Here is a 22,844-nt window from a genome sequence, read left to right as displayed (position 1 = left end):
CTTAAGAGATCTGGTGAAGATTTTACTTACCAGCAGCCTACATACCAAACGCGTCATAAATTAATTATCAAAACAGTAAAGAATGAATATTCAATGGATTCAATAAGCAAAACCTGATTATAGCCTCTAATCACGTGGCTACAGCAACACAAATCAAAATTCCAAGTATAGGCTTCAAAACACTTCATTTACGAACCACAAGCGATATGTTATTAAATGAAAATGCCAAATGGACAGGAAAGCCATTAACTTTATCAGCCCCTAACCTAAAATGAACAGGAGTGCTAAATTCACCCATAAGAGGTGAGTAGACATTTCTTCAAGAAAAGCCTACTTACCTTTGCTACACAGAAGGAACATACTGTACTGCTAAACTAGGGATTCTTTCCCATTGGGTGTGGACTAACCGTAATACCAATTACTTTTTCCTAAAATAGCTACCAAGGTCAAGGAAAGAATAAAATCTGTTACCACAATTCTACCACACTGGAACTTGGATAAACACGTACAGTCATTAGGGCATCAGTGCTTGAAATACCCAATCCAGACAGTAACTGCATCAGAAATTAAAATTATGCAAAAACCTACAGATATTTGCGGACAAATAAAATAAATATATTTACTCAAAAGAAGCTACAACAATGAAGGACATTTTATTCATGAAATCTGTAAACTGTTATAGGTAGCAAAATGGGCCCTTACGAACCAAATAAAGGGTTCAAATATATGAATATGGGGGATTAAGTAGAAAAGACTGTTGGCTAAGCTATTCAAATCCTATCAACTAAAATATGACGGCCTTACGTTAATAGCAATAATCATATATCACCCAGTGACCAGGTTAGGCTAATTTCAAAATACAACACACTACTGTACTCTAACAGCCATCTTCTTTGTTGGACTAGACAAAGATCAATAGACTGTCCTCTGCTTCAAATTCAGAACTCACTTTAACCATTACTTACATACAGCAGCTGGAAAAGAATGTGGAAACTTGTGTTACCTACTATCCCACAAAACCTTTTTTAAACTGTGTGTATGTTAAAACACTGTTTAATTCTTGCAAGATGGTTCTATCTTTAGGGCTATTTAAAAGCAACTGAAATTAATCTGGCTTTCACTTTATAGCACATCTTATTTTAAAATACAACTTTGATTACCATAAATTAAAAATAACAAGAAGGCCTAATTTAAAAACAACTTAGTAGGTGCAGATTCCTCCAGCTACTCGTTAAAAAATCTGTCCTGACCAACCAAGTTAATATAGAAAAATATCTAATAAATCTAATACAATAATTATTTACAAATGTTAAATGGAGAGCTTCATTACTAACAAAGATTTATATCACCTGTCTAAGCTAATTCTTTTTAAGACTAGATTTTTCCACGAAACTAGTCAAATCATTACAATATACAATCTGAGTTAGCCTACATATAAACTAGAGCACATAAAAAACTGTATCACAGGTCAAAATCATCAAAATACTTTATGTAAAAATATCTAATTATGTGAATATAGAAAAAATTAAAAGTCTGCAAGGCATTAAAAATATTCTGAATAATCTGTTTGAAAGATCATGGCACTGAGAAAAAAAGCATAGTATTGGTAATAAAACTCATGCCTGATTAGTTAAAGCCCTCTAAGTTCAATATTTTTAACATAGAAAAAACAATTACAGGTGCAACATATCAGGAGAACAGGTGTTTAAAATGTGTTACTTTTATAGATTCCAGATATGAGGAAAATAGTACAAGGTTGTTTGCTTGAATTGGTGTTCAGACAGTTATGTTGTGATTATGATTTTGACCTTTATTTTTGTCATCAATGTCCTGTCCAGCCATTAATCCCTAGCTCAAAGGTTGGCCGATCACAGTGGTAAACTAGGGTTTTCAGGTGGTGGAAAACAGGAGGTTAATTACCGTACAGGGTTACACACAATCCTATCCTGGGGCATGACATCCCATCTGACAGGAAGGGATTGGTTCCCCAACCGCATCTTAAAATGCCCTTATATCACATAAAGGGATACACCCTCTCCTAATCTAAGACATCACTTTCTACCTGATTGAGAAAGCTGCCCAAGCTCATGGACATAAGAACGAATATTATAAAGAACCACAAGACTCCAAACACAGATTTCCAGGCACCCAGCATCCTAGTTAGGATATGCAAGCAAAATCCAGGTAAAAAGCCAGTCCAGTCTTGAATCAAGATTTACGAAATGAACTCTTGTTAACATAAACCTAAGCTCAAAATTTATGACTACCGAATGATATAAGAACTGTGGTCTATACTAAAATGATGAGCTAAGTTGTTCAACTGACTGCATGAATATTTTAGTAATAGGTAGGAAACATTTTGCTCCACGCCATGCAATAACACCATTTTAATCAGGGTATTAAGAATATCAGAAAACACCAAGTGTTTTTTAACCCTTCGGTAAACAACTTTTGTCGTGAATTTAAGCTGGCCTTGGCTGGGTTAGGCTACACTAAATTTAGTCTAGCTTCAATAGGTACAAATTTCTTTGAAATCTAGCCAACCAGCACATTTACTGTATACTGCACTTTCACAAAATGGGCTAGTCTCAATTAGACTGCCTCCACTGTAGTATTCACATTCCTACAAATTAACCTATCTACTTGACACTCACAATAGGCCTACAGTAAGTTGAAAAATATGATAAAGAAAATCTTTAGGGTATAGTTGTATGGTCCTAACACTGATTTATCCAAGGATGTGGACCATTTGGCAAGAGATTTCATTATGCCCTCCAGCATACTTCACCAACAGTGAGACTAGATCTGTCCATCTACAGGCATGACTGGGTTGTTTACAAAATTTCTGAGGATGAGATTGACCAAGCATGTGCTGTGTGCAACATGCCTCATAACTATACTACAGAAATTCAAAGCACCAGAAGACAAAGGAGAGGGATTTAACAAAGCATTCTTTAACATACAAGCCCTATTTTCCATGGAAGAGGGTCAGATTCTAGCAGAGGAAGTGGAAACACTAAAGCAAAAAAATATGTAAGAATATGACCTTCAAATAAATATAGGAATAAAATAACACGCTAAGATACAATATTATACATACTATATCATACATACTGGAAGGGAATGCACTGCCAGCAGCATTATATGGGGGAGCAATACTTAATATAATCAAAACAAAAATAAAAATCTAAGGGGAACTAAGATATGTAGCAGTAGATACATTAAGAGGTGAAGAAGGAATGTTAACCATGAAATCAATAATAACTGGAGTGATCATTAGGTATTTGAAGAATATGATATATAAATTATATACTACTAAAAAGAATACAGAACAAGAAAATGAACTGGAATGATATGTGGATGAAAACTAAAAATTACCTATGGAGACCTTAGTAGGATGCAGATGGAAGAAATTAAGAAACGGACTGGGGAAATGGATATTCTAGTATATAATGTATATAAGGAAGTAGTAAAACGAAAAAGTAGCCCAAGGATATACAGAGAATGAAAAAAGAACATTAAAGAGAAGATATAAGGCAATATACCAGCTAACACTTTACAAGGCTAGAGCTAACTGTCAACCCATATGCAACAGAAGGAAATGCTCACATGTGAATCAGAAGCAGATCTAAGATATTTGCTTTCAGTAAATGGAGATGCAGAAACTCTACCAAGAAGATGGGAAACAAACAACTGGGAAATATCTGTTTAGGAAGTTTGGAGGAAAAGAAGGAATTTCTAAATAATCAGCAGTTAAATTTCAAAAAATAGCTCAGGATAATGACCTCATGTCGTAGTTTTCTTTTTTGCTAAGAAAAATTAATGATGCAAACAGCATTTAAACATTTAGCCTAAGCTCATATGAAATGCAAGGGAAAACAACTCATGAGGAAATTCTCTCACTACAGCACTGTTCATGTAAAATACCTTTGTAAATTTATGCAGTAAATACAGTAAAATGCTTAATTATACATTTTTAGCCCTTCTTTCCCTTTCCCTTGAAGTATGGTTAGGGTAACTGAAAATGAGCTCTGTGGATCAATATAAAGGTTATACCTCAAACATCAACTGAATATTTGTGACGGTTTTAGTATTGTTTGATAAGCTTGCCACAGATATGACTGATGTATCAATTATATGTTAACAGGCCACATATACCAACCCAACAATGTATCCATTATAGATTAAAAGGCCACATAGGCTATACCTAACTGTCCACAAAAAAAGGGGGTTGGGGCTTAAAATTACCCAAAAGTGATTGTTTTGAGAAACATTAAAATAATGCTCTGTATCTAGAGACTGCCAGTATAAGTTTTGGAGCCAAGACTGGGTGTCCAGTATACTAATGCATTTAAAACTGATTCAACACAAGACTAGCTACAGACTGTTTCAAGATATCTTAGCCAAGATGCAATTTGAATGTTTGTTTCAAAACATTCAGATTTGTAGCCTGAAGAACGTACAGTAAGCACCCACTACATACACTATCAGCACTGAAAATATTACTTAACATAGAAACCAAAGATATGAAAACACGTTTGAAACTGAAACCTTCGACTTTAGGGAAAGGCCATCCATAATGAAGAAAAATTAACTTACAAAATAAAAACTCGTTAACTATTCCACTGAACTTGCAACTTCATTACACAACACAAAAATAATTTAGCATTACTACCTATGGTCTGATATTACTTAAAACATGAATGAGACTGTACGTTATGCACTGGCTGTATAATTATTGGTAAAACTGAAGACTACTACCACGCCCCTCTGGTTCGGTAACTATCAGTTTACAAGCAAAATGGGTGCATTGTTTAGTACCAGACCCTTTGGGATGAACGTAAAAACATAAACAAAGAATGTAGACATCATAAACACAAACAAATGGCATAAACAAACAAAAACATAAGCAAAAGGTAGTACATATTACAATCGCCGACTGGCAAGAACCCGGCCACAGTAGTAGGTTCAGTTTTACCAAATTAGCAGGATGGGCACAGTAAACTTCAAACAGTAAACATTTCAAAACAGCAAAACAGAAGTATGTTCACAATGTTGTTCACAACTATGGAATCAAGACAGTTTAACCTTTGCCATAAAAAAATTGCCTAAATGACACCTAGGACTTTGCTTAGCCCATCAAGTAGATTATGCCTGAGTTTAGCCTACGCTATGTTAAGAACTTATTCCGTGATTTACTTTTTAAGGTAGCCTACTGTAGTCATGGGTAGAACTATGGTACAACTCCACATGGGGTATTAACTTGGAAATTGACTTTTTCTATAGTATATTGGCTGCTTATCAAAAATTTACCATTATTTTTCGTTGGTCCACTGTAATTAACCTCCGAACTAGTATGTTTTTGTATGCTGGCCACCCTGGAATGCTATTGTGCATGTGCAGTGTTATAAGGAAACTTTTGGTAGAAAAGTGTTGTTTCCTTCACCAGGGGGCACAGCAGGTCCAGCTCCCCTCCCCCCAGGCTAAGTAACATGGCCTACTAAGTTAGGTTAGGTTAATATAGTTCCTTTTATAATAGGTTTCCTTAGCCAATCCCTTCTTGAACATATGGCTCCCTAATGACTTGTGGATGCGCAGAACCATTCCATAACAACAACATGACAGAACGGTCTTTCTCCCAGGGATTTTCCCCACCCAAAAACCAGCATTCCCAAAGGGTCCCTCACCTTGTTGGATAGGCTAGAAAGGAGGTTAATAAACAACTGACCTACCATAAACTCCACCACCTCCTTCATCAGCAACACAAAAGTATAAGAAAAATCAATTTCCAAGGTAGGATAATAGTCCGTGCAGAGCTGTTCCATAGTTTTACCCAGTCATATCTAGCAAAAAGGATAGGCTATCTAGCCTTGTTTGTATTATGTAATTAGGCTACCAGGCCTACCCTGTTCCAATGTACATCTTATAAATTTAATTAGGTCATCCTACACTAGGAATAGGCACCCCTAGCCTACAGTTTGGTCTTAGACCTCTCCGTTCTTGCCTATCCCGATTTCTTACCAGAATAATCATCACTAGCCCTAACCTTAAGCATTGTATAGCCTAGCTTTGTTACTTCAATGACTGCTACGTCCTAATAGGCCTACCATACGGTGGCCTCTGAATTGACAAAGCTGAAAAAGTCTATAGAGTCTGCAAAACTAAAACTACCTGTTTGGATTAAAAACAGTTAATTTAAGCCCCGCGCACGTAAGAAATAACGGTTTCTACTACAGTAGGTCTACACGTCAATGACACAACCAAAACGTTAGGCAAGCCTATCTGAGAAAGGTATGCGATGATTATTAACTGGTCATTGTTTGGGTTTTAACACTCATATATTCTATTCCTGAAAAAAATAATGCATAATACAGTACAATAATCTAAAGCATCATGAAATAAAATCTGGAAAAGGGGAAATTAATCATGCAAGAAGGAAAAAGGCAGTACGACACAAAACCTGACTCATCTACCAGATGGAATGAAGAAACCTGTCACCCCAAAACTCACCTCTCGTTATTTCCTAACTCAGCAAATCGCTATCCTAGTATTTGAAAATCACTCAATGTTTCAATAATCAAGCACATATCACTTTCTAATTCGAATACCAGACGCACACGAATTACGAAAAATAACTCCAACGAGAATAAGGGATTTCGTCGTACACAAACACCTCTACGTACACTCACTCAACGGCGATGTTGTCAGCACTGAACTAAAGAAGATTCGCGCTTGCGCAGTACACCTCACAGGGTCTCCTCCATCACAGATCTGATATCATATCTCAACCACTATTATTTTTTAAATTTTGCAAGCAGCCACAAGGTATTCCATTTAAAGCTTCTGTCATTTTTTCGGAGTTTTTCGTACTCTCCTGAGGCGGATGCCATTCCTTTGTTGAATATTTATATTTATTTTCCTGAAGAGTTTACTGAAATATTTGATTGCATTAGACTTGAATTTCTTATGATTAAACCGTAGAAAGGAGGAGCGGCAAAAAGAAGTCGTGAACATATGAAATCATTCAAAATGGAGTTTCTTAGCTGTATTTATATTTTATATACCTGTTTGAGGGATTAACTGAAAAAATGTTATGCACATAACAATCAAATTGAAAACATGGAATTTCCAAAGGGTGTGTGCGAGGGAAAGAGAGAGAGAGAGAAAGAGAGCCATCTTACCACTCCCAGTAATTCCATACGTACCAGACGTACTGTGTATTAAGAGTAAAAAAAAATCAAATAATGAGTTTGCCCCCAAATGGCATTTTTATCATTTTCGTTCTATGCAGTCTTAACAATCTTACTCTGTATTATCGAGCATATGACTTACTCATACCATTTAGTCTCCAAAACCAGGTATTGCCCTTTTTTTATTCTATTAAACTATCTCTACTAAATATGTATGCCTGACACAAGTCTCAAATACTTTCCTCGTCTTGGATTATACGTTAATTCATATACAAGTTTTCATCCTACCATTTATTGCCTTTACATGCACACACCATTAAACATAATAATAAAGTTAGGGAAAAAAAAAGGTGGGTAGCCTAGTTTTGGAAGTTCACATCTGTACGCCTCTAACGAGTCTCATTTGCTCGTCATGTTGTTCTACAGATGCACAGTGTATCTGTTTGTTCATTCATTTTGAACTATATTATTTCTTGTATAATTTCCTTTATTTTTAATATCTAATTTTTTTCCATGTGGCATTCTGATGTGTTCAAGTTTATTTAAAAAGGGAATAGTTTATTTGATCAGCTCCATACGAATATGGGTACAATGTATAATCTCCACAGCTGTATTTATACCGTTGCGAGATACAGTCTGCATGTATTTTTGTTCAAATCCTCCTAAAGTATGAGTCTGAAACACAAAATTAGGATTTTGTTATAGTTGTCAAGAAGTGATGATCATATAATTACATGTAATTGTGATAGCACCAGTGCCCTCTTAAAGTCTCGAATTCTTCGGGTTTTTTTGATGCGCTCGTCACTACAAAGTCTTTAATATCCATGAGCAAGAAATTGAAGTGGTTGTGATGTCTAGTCGCGGGAAACGAATCCGTGTCACCATAATCACAAGGAGGTCACGATGCCTACCTGACCACGTGACCTCCTTGTGATTATGGTGACACGGGTTCGTTTCTCGCGACCAGACATCACAACCACTTCAATTTCTTGCTCTTGGATCTTAAAGGCTTTGTAGTGACAAGCGTATCCAAAAAAGCGCGAAGAATTCGAGAAGTTAAGAGAGCATTGTGGCCATTACAATTACATATGTCTAATAAAAGTGACCAGTAGGTTCTACATATAATTATATAATTAACCTGATGTTGGTTCCCTCTATTAACCAGAAGCAGTGATTGCATAAAAATAAAGATGATTTATGTTTCTGTATGAAACAATATATCAAAAGGTTAATTGTGAGCATTTTTTTTTTATAGGATTTGCAATATTTTGATAAGCAAACAATTTGACCGAGAATAATGCAACAAATAGCCCCTTTTTCTTATTAAAAGCAGTATACATATACAGCGGTGGTCAAGCAAAGACTTAGCATGAAATGAGACAAAATTGTGGGCGCAGGAAATTAACGAAATCTGCCATGCACATGTGGCGGCTGACTTTTAACCCAGCGCAGGTGTGTAAACAAGTTTTAGTCCTTGATCATATGGAAATTCAAGTATTAAGCAAATCTAGCGACACTTTGATTACATTTATATAGTAAGTTTTCTATAAACACTGTGTTTGAATGATTAATAGTTTTATGTATTAGGTAACCCGAAAAGGGTTGGCACCCATCCTTTCCCATTTCCAGAGCGAATTTAATTGATGGCACAAATTGATTTAACTTGTCAAAAAAGTTATTTCATTTTCGTTTCTGACCATATACAAATTATTTCGTCAACCTTAACCATTCTACAATGCGTGGAATGATGTGTTTAATATTTTGCTTTCAAAAAAATTCTAGGTAGAAATTACTTAACACTGGATGTCGAGGGTAGCCATTGCCATAGAAAACGCTTGTGAGTGAAATTTCCGACTGAATTCATATTACATTCATCTGCACAATTTAATCAGTTCAATCAGAGTTTTCTTGGAAAATGGTATATCCAGCTGTCTGTGTTCTAATAAATCCGAGAAAGATTCCAAAAAGATCTTCAATAGGTACTTTAGTGAATAATGATACATCAAAACTTACAAGCCTGGATTCACTATCAATCTGTACGTCATTTAATCTATTTAATCAAGTCATCATTATCCCATATATTAGCATCCAAGATGACTCCAACCATCGGGTTAAGAATATCCACTAGGCGCTTTGCTAGGCTGTAAGATGCAGAACCAACTGAACTGATAATTGGCTTTACGGGGAATTTGTGTTGTGAGTTTTTATTGTACCATACATATACGGTAGCGAAAGAGACGTCACACAAACACAGCATTTTAGTTTTCTGCAAAAGAAAACTATTGAGATGGCTTTTTTTGTCTGTCCGTTCTCCCTCAGACCTTAAAAACTGCTGAGGCTAGAGGGCAGCAAATTGGTATGTCCAGTCATCAAAAATACCAAACTGCAGCCCTCTAGCCTCAGTAGTTTTTATTTTATTTAAGGTTAAAGTTAACCATAATCTGCGTCTGGGACTGCTGTAGGTGCCAACAACACATGCCGCCACCGGGCCGTGGCTGAAAGTTTCATGGGACGCGGCTGAGAGTTTCATGGGCCGCGGCTGAGAGTTTCATACTGCACTATACACTGAACAGAAAACTCTATTGCGCCGAAGAAACTTCGGCGCATTTTTTACTCGTTTTTAATTGGGTTTCATTTCCTTTTAATAGCTTTTTCATTTACTTGTATCATTGCCTAATGATACAAGAATACAATTTTACTTCATTTTATATAGTTTTATTGTGAAACCATTCCGTCCACATTCGATTTGATATATTATTATCTCTTTTCTGCCTCTCTGTCTGTTGGCTATCTCATTGTATACCTGTCTCGAGCACTTCAAGAATCTATTTCGTTATTTCATTTTTCCGTGTGCTTGTCTCCCTGTCTTTCTCAATATCTGTCTATCAATTTTCTGTCCTCGTATGCCTGTCTGTCTGAGTGTCTGAGAAGATGTCTGACTGATGAAAATTTGTCTACAGGTATTAATCTTTGTGAGTCTGTCTCACTGACCGCCTGAAAATCTGTCTCTGAGTGTCTGTCTCTTCAACTGTCTGAAAATCTGTCTATAAGTGTTATCTTCTGTGTGCATGTCTCTGAAAATCTATTTATTACTGTCAATTTTTGTCTCTCTCACGACTGTCTGAAAATCTGTCAGTATGCAAGTCTGTCTCTTCCACTGTCTGAAAATCTGCCAATAAGTATTAATCTCTATGTGTCTGTCTCACTGACTGTCTGAAAATCTGTCCATGAGTGTAAATCGTGTCTGTCTGTCTCACGACTCTGAAAATCTGCCAGTGTGTATGTCAGTCTCTTCAACTTGTAAGTCTGTCTACAAGTATTAATCTCTTTGTGTCTGTCACACTGACTGTCTGAAAATCTGTCCATGAGTGTCAATCTTTGTAGTGTCTGTCTCATGATTGTCTGAAAATATGTTTATGAGCGTGTCTGTCTCTTCAATTATCTGAAAGTCTGTCTATGTGTGTCAGTCTTTGAGTGTCTGTCTCACTGACTGACTGAAAATGTGATGTCACAGAGCAGGAGGAAGGCCAAAATTCGACGGAAAAGACAAGGGATCCCGAAGACAAGAAAAAATTGGAAGAAATGGAAAAATTATTTGAGTAAGAGAAAGCTCTTTTCCGAAAAAAGGAAGGAAGAGATAGCAGCTTAGATTGTCCCCCCTTTCTAATAAGACTGAAGTCGTTCAGAGGGATAGAAAGCCAGTGATTGAAAGGTCGACTAAAACTATTAATGATAATCTCTGACAAAGAAACAAGCAATTGGAAGCAGAGGCTGACCTCGTCCTCGATGATTATGAAGCCCTTCAGAAAGAGAGGGAGGCAGAGAAAGAGAAGGCGATCAAACCCATTAATGATCTCCAGAAGACGAATGACCAGCTGCAAAAGGAAAATTGACAATGAAGAAACTAACAGAGCTGATGAAATGGAGAAATCAATTCACCTGCTAAAAGCGGAATTGGAAAGGGCCAAGGAACAAAACCGAGCCCAGATTAAGATGGAATCCTAACTAGTCAAAGAGAAAGAAGAGTTGGAAAAAAATATTGCCGAGAAAAATCAAATTATCAAAGATATGACCGAAGAACGAAAAAGATTAAAGAAGGAATTAATGAACGCTAACATTAATGACGTGGTGAGAGGAGAAAGGTACAAAGCCCTACTTAGCGAGATAGAGGGATTTAAAAATAAGGTAAGTTTACATGAGAATGAGTTATCTAGAGCCGTAGAAGAGAATGGTGCCTTAAAGGAAAAACCGTTTCGTCTTACTGAGAAGAAGGATCTTCATCAAGAGCGAGTCAGCCATCTTAGAAAAAGAAGTAAAAGTCTGCAAAGCACAAGCTGAAAATAGGAAGATCATTCTGAACGGAATTTAGGTCTTGTCAAGATGCTGACAAGTCTGAAAAAAACGTAATAGAAGAAGAGTTAAGGAAGAAATAGCAGACGAGGACAAAGTCGAAAATCAGGAAGTAGAAGAACAAAAGGAAGAAAAAACAGATTGAAAATGAATGCCCTGGTAATGAACCCCCACTTAGAAAAAGAAGTAAAGCTCTGCAAAAATAGGAAGATCAGACTAAACAGAAATTTAGGCCTTAGCAAGATGCTGACAAGTTTGAAAGATTCAACAGGCGAGAAAGAAGTAATAATAGAATATAGAAGAGAATATTAAGGAAGAAAGAGTGAAAGAAGATCCAGTCGCATTAACTTACCCTAACACGGTAAGTTAATGCCTCTGTCATCGAAACTAGATTTCTGCCCACCTTTCGGGTGCTAGCGTAAGCCTGCTCAAGCAATCGATATTGTCCCGACAGCTTAAGCGTGGGCACACCAGTTTCGAGCCATAGGTAACCTCTAGAATGGTAAGTTAATGCCTCCGTCATCGAAACTGGATTTCTGCTCACCTTTTGGGTGCTGGCATAAGCCTGCTTAACTGAATCGTTATCAGTCTTTTCAGCTTAAGAAGGGGCATACCAGTTTCGAGTCATAGGCAACCTCTAACACGGTAAGTTAATGCCTACGTCCTCGAAACTGGATTTCTGTCTGCCTTTCGGGTGCTGTCATAAGCCTGCTTAAGCATTTCGGTATTGTCATGACAGATTAAACGTGGGCATACCAGTTTCGAGTCATAGGCAACTTCTAGCACGGTAAGTTAATATCTCTGTCATCGAAACTGGATTTCTGCCCGCCTTCGGGTGCTGGCATTATGGCCATAAGCCTGCTCTCCCTGGAAGACACGACTGATCTCGATTTCGGGACTGACTTGGAACTTCGGACATCCAACGGAACCAAGGGTGGGAGGGAGGTCGTGGGTGCCATGCCTTTTGCTATTTTTAAAATACTGAAAGGCTAAACCCGCCTGAGGAGCCCTTTGGCAAGGGCGAAAGCTCTAAATACCTCTCAGCTGATTTAGATTTGTAGTACGTCTTTTAAGTTCTTCTAATGATTGTTTTCTTCAACATTAAGGCTTAATCTGCCAGAAAAAGAAATAACACAGAGGGTCTGAGTCTTGTTTTTTTATTCCATATTGAGAGCGGTAAGCAGGAAGGCGAAACGTAGAGATTTGATCCCTCCCAGTCTCCGCAAAGGGTTTAAAAACGACCCACAGACTACCCCTATTCCGTGCCCCTACCTTATCACGGCGGTAGGTACTGTACTCTACACGCTTCACCCTCCTTCTTAGTCTGCGAGCCTTACCGCCGTCAGTATGGAATAAGTAGACAAGACTCAGATCCCCTCTGTCGTTCCATTTACAACCAAATTATGAACATTAGAAATGGAAAGACGTACTTTAAAAATAAGTTAAGTATACCTTATAGTTTAACCAGACCACTGAGCTGATTAATAGCTCTCCTAGGGCTGGCCCCAAGGATTAGGTTAATTTTACGTGGCTAAGAACCAGTTGGTTACCTAGCAACGGGACCTACAGCTTATTGTGGAATCCGAACCACATTATAGCGAGAAATGAATTTCTATCACCAGAAATAAATTCCTCTTATTCTTCATTGGTCGGTAAGACTTACTATAAACTCAGTTCAGCTGATACAGCTATTCTTTTCAACAAAACTTTTTCTACAAGAGGGTTTGCGCTCTTCAAACACTAATACTAATAACAATATCGACAATTAGATTTAAACAAAAATTACAGTACGTTTCTGAGAGGCTGCTTAGCCCTTATTACCAATTAGGCCTTTGATAATGAGAGCTGCGCAGGATCTCAAACGCTCTCCGCAAATCGTTTTATTATATTTATGCAACGAACCTATTAACAATTATATCAACATCTTAACTTCTCGATTTCCTTGCACCTTTCTGAAAGCACTTTATCCTGTGAGCGCTAAATCCGGACAGGAAATGTATGAAGGAAATCTGGCCTTCCCAGTGGGATTCGAACTCAGGCGCGGTAATGTATCGGGGTATCGTTGATTGAGGGAAGCTCACTCTGGTTTAACATGCATGGTGTCGAATCCCACCTGGAATCGTATTTTCTTCACATATTAACGCTTTCAGGGTCAGTGCTTATAGTAGTAAGCAGTCTTTAGCAGCCTTTTTGGCGATCTGCTGGCGTTTTTATCGTATTAAAAACCAGACAGCTGGATATATACCCTTTTCCAAGAACACTCTAATTGAACTGATTATAAGAATTTAAATTTTAATTCAATGGGAAATTTTCTCACAAGATTTTCGTATGGCAATGGGTAACTCTGTACCTCCAGCACTAAGTAATTTGTCTTCTTCTTTGTTTAACGTACTTTTTTCCCATTTTTCATATGGGATAAGCACGATGCCTTCTTTTGAAGGACTTTGATTTGGCGTTGGGGTAGGCTGTAGCCTCGATCGGCTGCCCTGCCTGACATCGCTTAGACCCCGGTAGCACATGTGTATATGTATCGTGCCAAATCCCCAGCTCCCTTTCTCCCAGCAGCGAAGAGACGTGAGCGGTTTAGGCCGACAATTCGAGACGTGTAAGGCGTCTGTTATGTTTTTAGAAGGTGTTGGAGTGGCTTTGTTTGTGTGTGTATTAGTCTGTAACACTCATTTGCTTCCAGCAAACCTATCCGTTGATTACATACATAATCCCGGGATGTCTACACGGATAGCAAAGTGTCCCCCCTCTGACCGGCCGGCTGCGGATTTGAACCCGCTACACAGACTTCTGATGAAGTCCGAGTCTGCTGCTCTACCATAAAAAAAATTATGAAAGCAAAATATTAAACAAAATAATTCCACATAGTGAAGTATGGTTCAGGTATGCAGACGATATCATTTGTATAAGGCCATAGAACGAAATTATGAGTAACTTTTTTTTTTAACAAGTTAAGTCAATTATTACCATCAATTAAATTCACTATGTAAATGGAAAAGGATGGGTGCCTACCCTTTACTAGACTTCCTAATGAACAGAACTAATGAAGAGTTTAAATACAGTGTTTGCAAAACCTACTAATAGTTCTCCCTCTGTGCATTTTTATTCTGGTCAAGGCAATAAAGCTAAGAAATCAGTGTTCGCATTTATGTTTTTAAGTGCATTACGCATATGTAGCCCTGAATATATTAATGGCGGGAAAGATAAGATTAGGAATACATGCAAAAAATTTAAATATCGTGACTGTGTATTAGACAGTGCGTTAGAAGCGGAATAAGACTGTATCAAAAGTTCAAAAAAGAAAATAAACTTACAAAACAAAACAAAATCTGCTTGCACCACCATATAATAATAATAATATGAGAGACAGCCCCCCTATTCATAAGAATTGTTGAGTTCATGCAGCATTTAAGAATAATACAACAACAAAACATGTGTTTATAAAGAACTCTCCCGAAGGTACTAAAGGATGTGTAGGCTATATAAAATTCCACATAAGCCATATGATAACTTTTATTTTTGACAAAGTGGAAAAACGCTGAGAAAGAGAATAGAACAGCATAAAAAATGTAAGATGTACACAGGTGAACGGTGCATGTTAGTGAGAATAACCAAACAATCAATTGGGCAGGGGCAAAAAAGGTGGTTTATTCTAATAATGCACTGGAAAGGAGTATGCTTAAGTCTAGTTATATTAAAGAAAATTATGGTCATGATAAGAATATCAGTCAAGGCATGTATAAACTTGATCCTAAGATTTCAAAAGAAAGTCGTTGAATGTTTAAAATTTAAGGATGGTGGTAGATATGAATGGAAAAAGGATTAAAATATTTGTAAACACATAGTACTGCGACCTAGCACTTGTGAGTTTTGTCGCCCCTCCACTTTTTTCACCCCTCAGGTGTGGAGTTTTAGTATGTTTGTTCGTACTGTCCCCCTAGCATATATGTTGTGATTTTTACCACTATGTATCAGTTCTTCGTTAATGGGTTAAAAATAGTCAAAAGCCCACGAACACACACGTGTTTGGAACTGTGGTTATGTCATAACCACACACACACACACATATATATATATATATATATATATATATATATATATATATATATATATATATATATATATATATATATATATATATATGTATGTATATATACTTTACACATAATTCCATTTTGTGCGCTAAAGTGAATGTTCAGACTTATAGTCGTTAGTCATACGTTTCGTAGGTTTAAAATATGTAAACAAAACTATGGGTGCCTTGCAGCTACAAATGATTAGCCTACAAGCTTTTCTTCTCTTTATATGAAACACCGATGGAAATGGCAACCAAACAATTTTATTTAGGATAAACTCAAAGAACAAACTACAGTGCATGAAAACATTAAGGGGTGGGGGGAATAGGTTCTGAACTTGAGGAAGCTTTTGACCATAGGAGAGAGAGAGAGAGAGAGGGGGGGCGTTTGTCATAAATAAGAATCAGAGGAAACTGTATATAATGGAAGAAAGGAATGAACTGCCGTGCAGTTATAAAAAAAAGATTCTATTTCAATGTAAGTGCCATCACTACGGGGTTCATGTGAATTATGTACTATACAGAAAAAAAGGAAAGACAGCAACAAGTACGTGAAGATAGATCGAAAAGATATGACGGGACCATATGTCTGGAACTGCACCATATGGAAACAGAAATGCATGGTCACCGACTAGTATTTTATTGTCTGCAACAAATGTATGGATATTTGTAATCAGCAGTTAGATTAAAAAAATAGAACAGGGAAATGACATCTCACATTAGGGTTGTTTTCATTTTTTCTAAGATAGAAACAATACATTAACGAGCGGGCGTGACATACACAAATCTAAACATTTTTATGGAGTAGAATATATAGCGTGATATTCTGTTCATATTAGGCGTTTTTTATAGGAAATAATAGAAATATATTAATGAAATATGTTATGTGTTCATTATAGTGTTGGTACTGTGATTTTGTTTGGTGTATCTGCTATCTAGTTTACGTTGTTAAGAAATCAATGTTATGGTGCTAAAAATTCTGTTAACCACGCATATTAAGAACATTTTTACGAAATAATATACGCTATGATTAAGGATATAATAACAAGCATAAAATTCGTATTAACAATGAAAGGTTGATACAAGTCTGGATTACTTTAAGAAGGGTATATGAATAATTTTCTGTATTCGAATATATTGTTTTAAACTTCGATAGTACCTAATAAATTTGTTTTGTGCTGTTTCTGATTAAAAGTTAGAAATTTAAATATATAACCATGTAAATTATTAAATTATATTGGTATTCTTACTAAAACAATATAGAAACTACAGCTAGTTTTATTAAAACTGTTACATCTACTATTAGACGAAGGAATCGGATAGAGTCTAGAGAAATCAGCTGTCTTTTGTCAACAAACCGACCACGAGAGTCGAGACGTCAAATTTGAAAACGTAGTTTATAAGCCTGCAAAACGTACGCGGCAAGGGTTAACGCCAAGATGTCCCACAAGCTAGTTGCATGCATGCTTAACGTCTCTGAGGCAAGGAATAAAAACGTCGTTGAGAAAATAGCAGGAGCCGCCTTGTCTGCTGTTAACCCACCGGTCATTCGCCCTGTAACTTCCGAATGGCGTATCAATGCTTCTGTCCTAAACATATTTCGCGATTATGACTACAATCGCTCTGTTATAACAGTAGTATCCAATACTGATTTAATTGGTAAGCAGCTGCACTTTTAACGTAATTATAAAAGGGCAAGTTCATATCGGCCTAGGCCTAGGCTGTCGCAGGGTAGGCCTAGGCTAACTGTTTTAGACCTTGTCACCCAAATGTGGCCAAGACTAGATCAGAAATACGGGAACAAGTCCTGCAGACGAAAACAACCGTAACCTTTCCTAGAATGCCATGTCCTGACCTAACCAGACCTTACCTTCCTAACCTCGCTTATGGCTCCATGTCCTGACCTGGCCGGGGGAGTTCCCTCCCTCCCCCTGGACCCCCCCAGTAACACTAAACATCAGAAAGGCCTGATCCCATAGTACTGCAAATTACCCACCCTAAGTAGCTTAGGCTTAGCTGAATGAAATTTAAGCCCCCCTTTTTTTTTTATTCTGCCCGATTTGACAAATGGGAATTAGCAATTATCTGATGTTTCTTTCCAAACATTTGAACCATCTATGTCTAAGCTTGGTTTTCAAACTGTTTGTGGGTAGAATGCAGAGTAGGGGTTTATGATTTACTTGGGGGTTCCAGGAGCTGAAGTCCCTGGCCAGGTTAGGGTGTGGCATCTAAGGTTAGGTTAGGTAAAGGTCAATATGGTTAGGTTATATTCCTTGTGAACTGTCTACTACAGAATTGTCTACTAGGCCTACAGTAGTTCAGACCCTCTATTTTGCATTAATTCAGAGACCCCAGTAGAAACAAGGGCTTTTAGGAGGGAAAACGAGAACAAGTGTACCAGTCAGAATGGTAGGAAGTGTATATATCACAGTACAATCAGTTGGAAGAATACTATACATAGTTCTTGTAAATCAGTATTGACACCTACCAAAAAATCTATAAAACATGAAAATCCCCTTAGGCTAGAATAGTAACATGAATGTATCCTAATCTAACCTTCTCTAATCCAAATCTGGATCTAATTGCATTACTATGCTCCATTTTTGACATGTCAAAAATATATGACTTGCATAATGTGTATATGTACGATGTTTGCCCTAACCCAGGGTGCCAGGTTCTTAACTTACCAGAGGGCTTTACCCTTGTGGACCTACCATCCTTCTTAACCTGGCATAAAGCACCATGAGAGTAAAGAGGTAAAATCAGGGATGCAGTGTAATCTAACCTAGGGTGGCAAGTTCTTTCCTGCCCAGAGGTTCTCCCACCCATCGCACCAGTCTAGGATGCCAGAAAAGTCATAGTAAAATACCAAAATTGCCACCTAACCTGATATAGTGTTCCATAAAATAGCACAATACAGTGATGAATCCTAACCTAACTACCCAACCTAAAGTGCGATAAAAGTCATAATAAGAAACAGGACTTAACCTAACCTAGGGTGACTGGCACTTATCTGGAGGGTGGGGTTTGGTGAAAATGAAATACAGAAATTCATCACAAACTAACCTGGTCCTAATTGCCACTGAGACCACCCCCTGGCTTTCTCTTAGCATCGCACATAGCTCATGCACACGCTAATTTTGGGAGGTGCACAACTAGAAGGCACATAGTTCCTCTTGTCCATGCCAAGCTTTACTTAATGTTATACTCTTGAAAATGATAGATCTTATATCTCTAGAGGTAGCCTACCTCTACCCACAGATACATCAACTGCATCTGCAACCATAAGGAAATATCCATTATCAGTATGCTGTTGGTACATTTTTATCTATGAGATTACCTGTTCATTTATTTGTGGATGACTGTGGAAACAAGAATCGTTATTAGTATCTTCTCACTAAACCCTCTATCAGTCTTTTGACATGATAACCAAACTCCTGACAGAACCGGGAGAAGGAATGTTAAGAAAAACCAAAAGGAACTATAAGCACTGATGACAAGAGCCAGCATTACCAAATCCTGGAGGGAGTATTTGTAAGTGGACCTTGACAAATGATAACAACATCAAATGTAGGTGCTGGTAGTAAGGTGACTCGTCATTTATAGATATCCCTGCAAGACATCCTCATCATCATCTGATGCTTCTCTCTTATGGTGTCTTAGGGCAGATCTTTGGAAACATGGACACCCTCCCTTTTGGATTGGTGAAAATGAATACAGTACATTTAAGGTTATTCTTCAGAGTATGGTTGTCGAGAATTATTTAAAACAATGTTTTGTGTCTGTGAAACAAGCCAGTTTACAAAATATTTGATATGCATGTAGATTACTGATATTGTACCTTCAAGACAGAATAATGATGTACAGTACCTAATACAGTTTTTGCTTAGGTATTGCCTCTTCATGTTTTAAGTAGTCAAATTGAATAAAACTATAGTTGCTTTGTACTGTGCCAATTTTGATAAGAAAATTAATTTCATAGGCACTTTAAATTTATGATATTTATCTCCAACCAGTAAGTCTGTGGGATTCCCTTTTAATAGAAATAAAAAGGTATAGTAAGATGAACTTATCCTTTTAAACGTTTATTAAGTTAATCTTAGTGAACTGGTAATTGTGTTTTCTTCAATGAATAATGAATATTTTGAACTTATGTTGATATTTATGATTTTTCATAGTGCACAGAACTAGACCTTTTGGTGTGGTAATACAGCCATTTTCGTTATCATTTGCTGTTAATTTTAGTTGACACAGAAATTTTACTTGTTCTTTGTGTGCTTATTTTGTTGTTGTTGTGCCCTTTACGGTAGAAAATGTCCCTTCTTGTTGGCATTATGGTTGTTGATGTTTGTAATTTGAAGAGAGACTGTTGTAGCCCATGTACAGAGCTGTGTGCATATTTGATGTTTATTTAGGTTAAGTTGTACTTTTTATTTTTTATTTTCCTTTTTTCACATTATGTACTTGTGAAAGTTTGCTAGTAAATTCATAACTCATTTTTTTTGTCAAGAGTTTATAGTTTAATGAATGTTTTTTTGTCAGGAATTTATAGTTGAATGAGAATATTTGTACACTATTTATATATCTTTACAATTTAATGAGCTTAGTTTTTTTTAAATTTTGGTATACCCATCCATTTGTGACTTCTGTTTTAATGTGAATGACACATCCTTTAGACACTAATTTTGCTTCTTTTTTTTTATTTTAGGAGCTTCACTAGAAGCTGCATGTAAGACAGCATATGACTTAATAGATTTAAAAAACCATGAAGGGGTCCACCCCAGGCTGGGTGCTGTTGATCTTGTGCCCCTTCATCCAATTACAGAGACTACTTGCCTTGAGTCCCTGGGACGTATAGCAGTTGGTAAGTAGATCAGTAGCATTTGCATTCAGGACTATTTTATGTTCCTTGTGCTCTTTGAAATGTGTCCCTCATTTGTGAGTTGCAAAGGCCATATGGGCTTTTGTTGGTATTCGCTTTGTTGCGCACAATTTTGTTACCTGTACATTGTATATTTTTATATATGAGTTTCTACTTTAAACAGCAGCTTGAGAATTGAAAATTCGCGGTAGTGCTCTTTTGTTTTGGTGCAGGTAAGTGCCCCGCCCACTTTCGAGGAAGAATAGGTACAATGTAGCTGAAGAGCTCAGTTCATTTCTGCCGCTTGATGACCATACATCAGTCGTTCAGCAGCTTTGTTTTGATAATTCAGGAGTAGTTTCACTGGATGGTTTGGTTTTCTATTGAAGGATTTGGTGAAGTATTCTTTCATTTGGTAGCCTCTGAGCTATATTTTCATAGCTTAGTTAAGCTTAGCTTAGCTTTTTTTCAATTTTTGATAATGACTGTTATGTCAGGCATGAGTGTGACAGTAACCGGTGTTGCAGCAAAGGCTGTACTGCTAGGTTGACTTCGTTTAAATATGACAAACATTCCATTTGTTTTCACTGCTGTGAACAAATATGTTCCCCTGACTTGACTTGCAAGGAATGTAAGGATTGGGCTGTGAGTAATTGGAAAGTGTTGACCAATCATTTGGATAAATTAAAGAAAGCTAGGCTTAGGAAAGCGGCTGTTAGAGCCGAAGCTAGAGCTTCTGTGTCCTCTACCACTAAACCTGCTTTTTAAACACCTTTGACTTCTCATTCCCTGATTCCTACTTCTCCCTACAACTCTGTTACTTGGCTCCCTTCCCTCTGAACCTAGTGCCATCGCCAGTCTCGAAGCTCAGATGGATAAGAAATTCGGCACTTTAGTAAGTACAGTCACTCAGATAGGAGCTTCTGTAAGAGTCCTTTTGGATAAGGCAAGTGAGGATCCCAGTGCAAGTGCTAGTGTTAGTGTTGTGTCAGTGGAGGGGGTGGCTACTCGTCCCACCGATGCTCCTAGGTGGAGGTCCCTGCCAAACTCCCCTGGGCCTGGGAGGAGGCAAACCGTAAGTCCTAGGGATGTTGGTGGGGTTTGCCCACGAGTAGTTGCTTCCTCAGCCGAACTTGTCGCTATTTCCTGGAAAGGTGTCCAATTGGATCACACCTTATCTTCCAGTGGTTTGGATTCTGAGCCCAAAGGACGTGGTCGGCATTTTCAGGAGTCTTCTAGGCCTTTGAAGAGGCACTTTGCAGATGTACATCCAGCAGTACCTCGCAAGCACCATAAGGATCAAGAGCCCTCTTGCAGCTATTGGGATGACAGAGAGCTCCCTTTGGACACCGAGCTCCCATTGGCTCATAAGCGCCCATTGGCTCCCAAGCTCCAGTTGGCTCATAAGTGCCCTTTGGGATCTCCCTCTCCCATGGGATCCAAGCTCCCAGTGGCTCATAAGCCTGCTGCAGGTTCAGTTCGCTCTGTGGCTCCAGACATCCCGTTGGCTCCCAGCTCTCCAGCATTGGAATACGAGTCTGAGGCTTCGGATTCAGATATCCCTATTGCTGGAGGTCAACCTGTTTTGGCGCCTTCTGTGCCACAGATCTCCAAGGACATATCTTCTTCGCCTGTCGCTGATTGTGCGAAGTCTGCAAGTACATCAGCATCCCAAGACTCTTCTTTGCTACCCATTCAGCAATGTTTGGACAACATTCTGCAACTGTTGAAGAAACCCTCGTCTTCGAAGCCAGAAGAACCGCAGCAAGATATGGCGCTTTCCACTGTATCCTCAGCAGAGGAGGAACTAGAACCAGAACAACCTTCATCACCCTACGCCTCATTATTGAACTATTTTCTGTTCTGCTTCCCGACATATTTCTCCGCCATGACATATTTGTCCGCCATGGCCCCTTCTTCTCTGGTATCAGCGTTCTTGTTACGTCAATCCTCAAGTACTGCTAGACTTCCGAAGATGGCCCTCTCTATTTCCTCCAAGAAAGTGTTGTTGGGGATCTACTCTTGGCTGTCTGAGAAGAGGGAGTTGGGCAAAGCAGTATTTTGTTCTCTTCCTTCTCGGCTTTCGAAAAGGAGGTATGTATTTTATGTGACTGGAGAAGCTCCTTCGTTGGGAGTTTCTGCCTTGTCTCAAGGGGACTTCTCCGGCTTGATTGACCCTGCTCGTCGTTCAGCCTTCGATGCAGAGAAAATTGTTTTCATCTTCTGTTTCCTTGAAGTGATGGTGGGCGCATTAAATAAGAAAATCGAGGATTGTTCTTCTCTCTAAGAGAACTTTGCAGCAGATTGGCTCGGAGTCCTGTCGTGTGCAGACAAGGCGATTCAAGATTGGGCACAGGAGTTA

General features: G+C 37.9%; 2 protein-coding genes across 6 annotated transcripts in view; one reads left to right on the top strand and one right to left on the bottom strand.

Moving 5' to 3' along the window:
• The window catches only part of Tmep (Transmembrane endosomal protein), a 104,635-nt gene extending 97,862 nt beyond the window's left edge, over positions 1-6,773 (bottom strand). For 3 of the 5 annotated variants that reach the window (XM_067083945.1, XM_067083941.1, XM_067083947.1), the window contains exon 1: positions 6,511-6,717. The gene's annotated coding sequence lies outside the window, so the exon portion shown is untranslated. Of the gene's footprint in view, positions 1-6,510 lie in introns of all 5 variants that reach the window. The other 2 variants (XM_067083943.1, XM_067083944.1) reach the window with 2 other exon arrangements.
• Positions 6,774-16,942: 10,169 nt separating this feature from the next.
• LOC136826627 (uncharacterized) overlaps positions 16,943-22,844 on the top strand; it is a 225,553-nt gene continuing 219,651 nt past the window's right edge. The window contains exons 1-2 of the mRNA XM_067083938.1: positions 16,943-17,280; positions 20,330-20,485. Of these exons, the coding sequence (XP_066940039.1) occupies positions 17,061-17,280; positions 20,330-20,485 (376 nt within the window). The 5' untranslated portion in view covers positions 16,943-17,060. The remainder of the gene's footprint in view (positions 17,281-20,329; positions 20,486-22,844) is intronic.

Source organism: Macrobrachium rosenbergii, chromosome 41 (assembly GCF_040412425.1).
Source record: "Macrobrachium rosenbergii isolate ZJJX-2024 chromosome 41, ASM4041242v1, whole genome shotgun sequence".
NCBI classification, from domain to species: domain Eukaryota; kingdom Metazoa; phylum Arthropoda; class Malacostraca; order Decapoda; family Palaemonidae; genus Macrobrachium; species Macrobrachium rosenbergii.
This window is presented reverse-complemented; position numbering and strand designations above follow the sequence as displayed.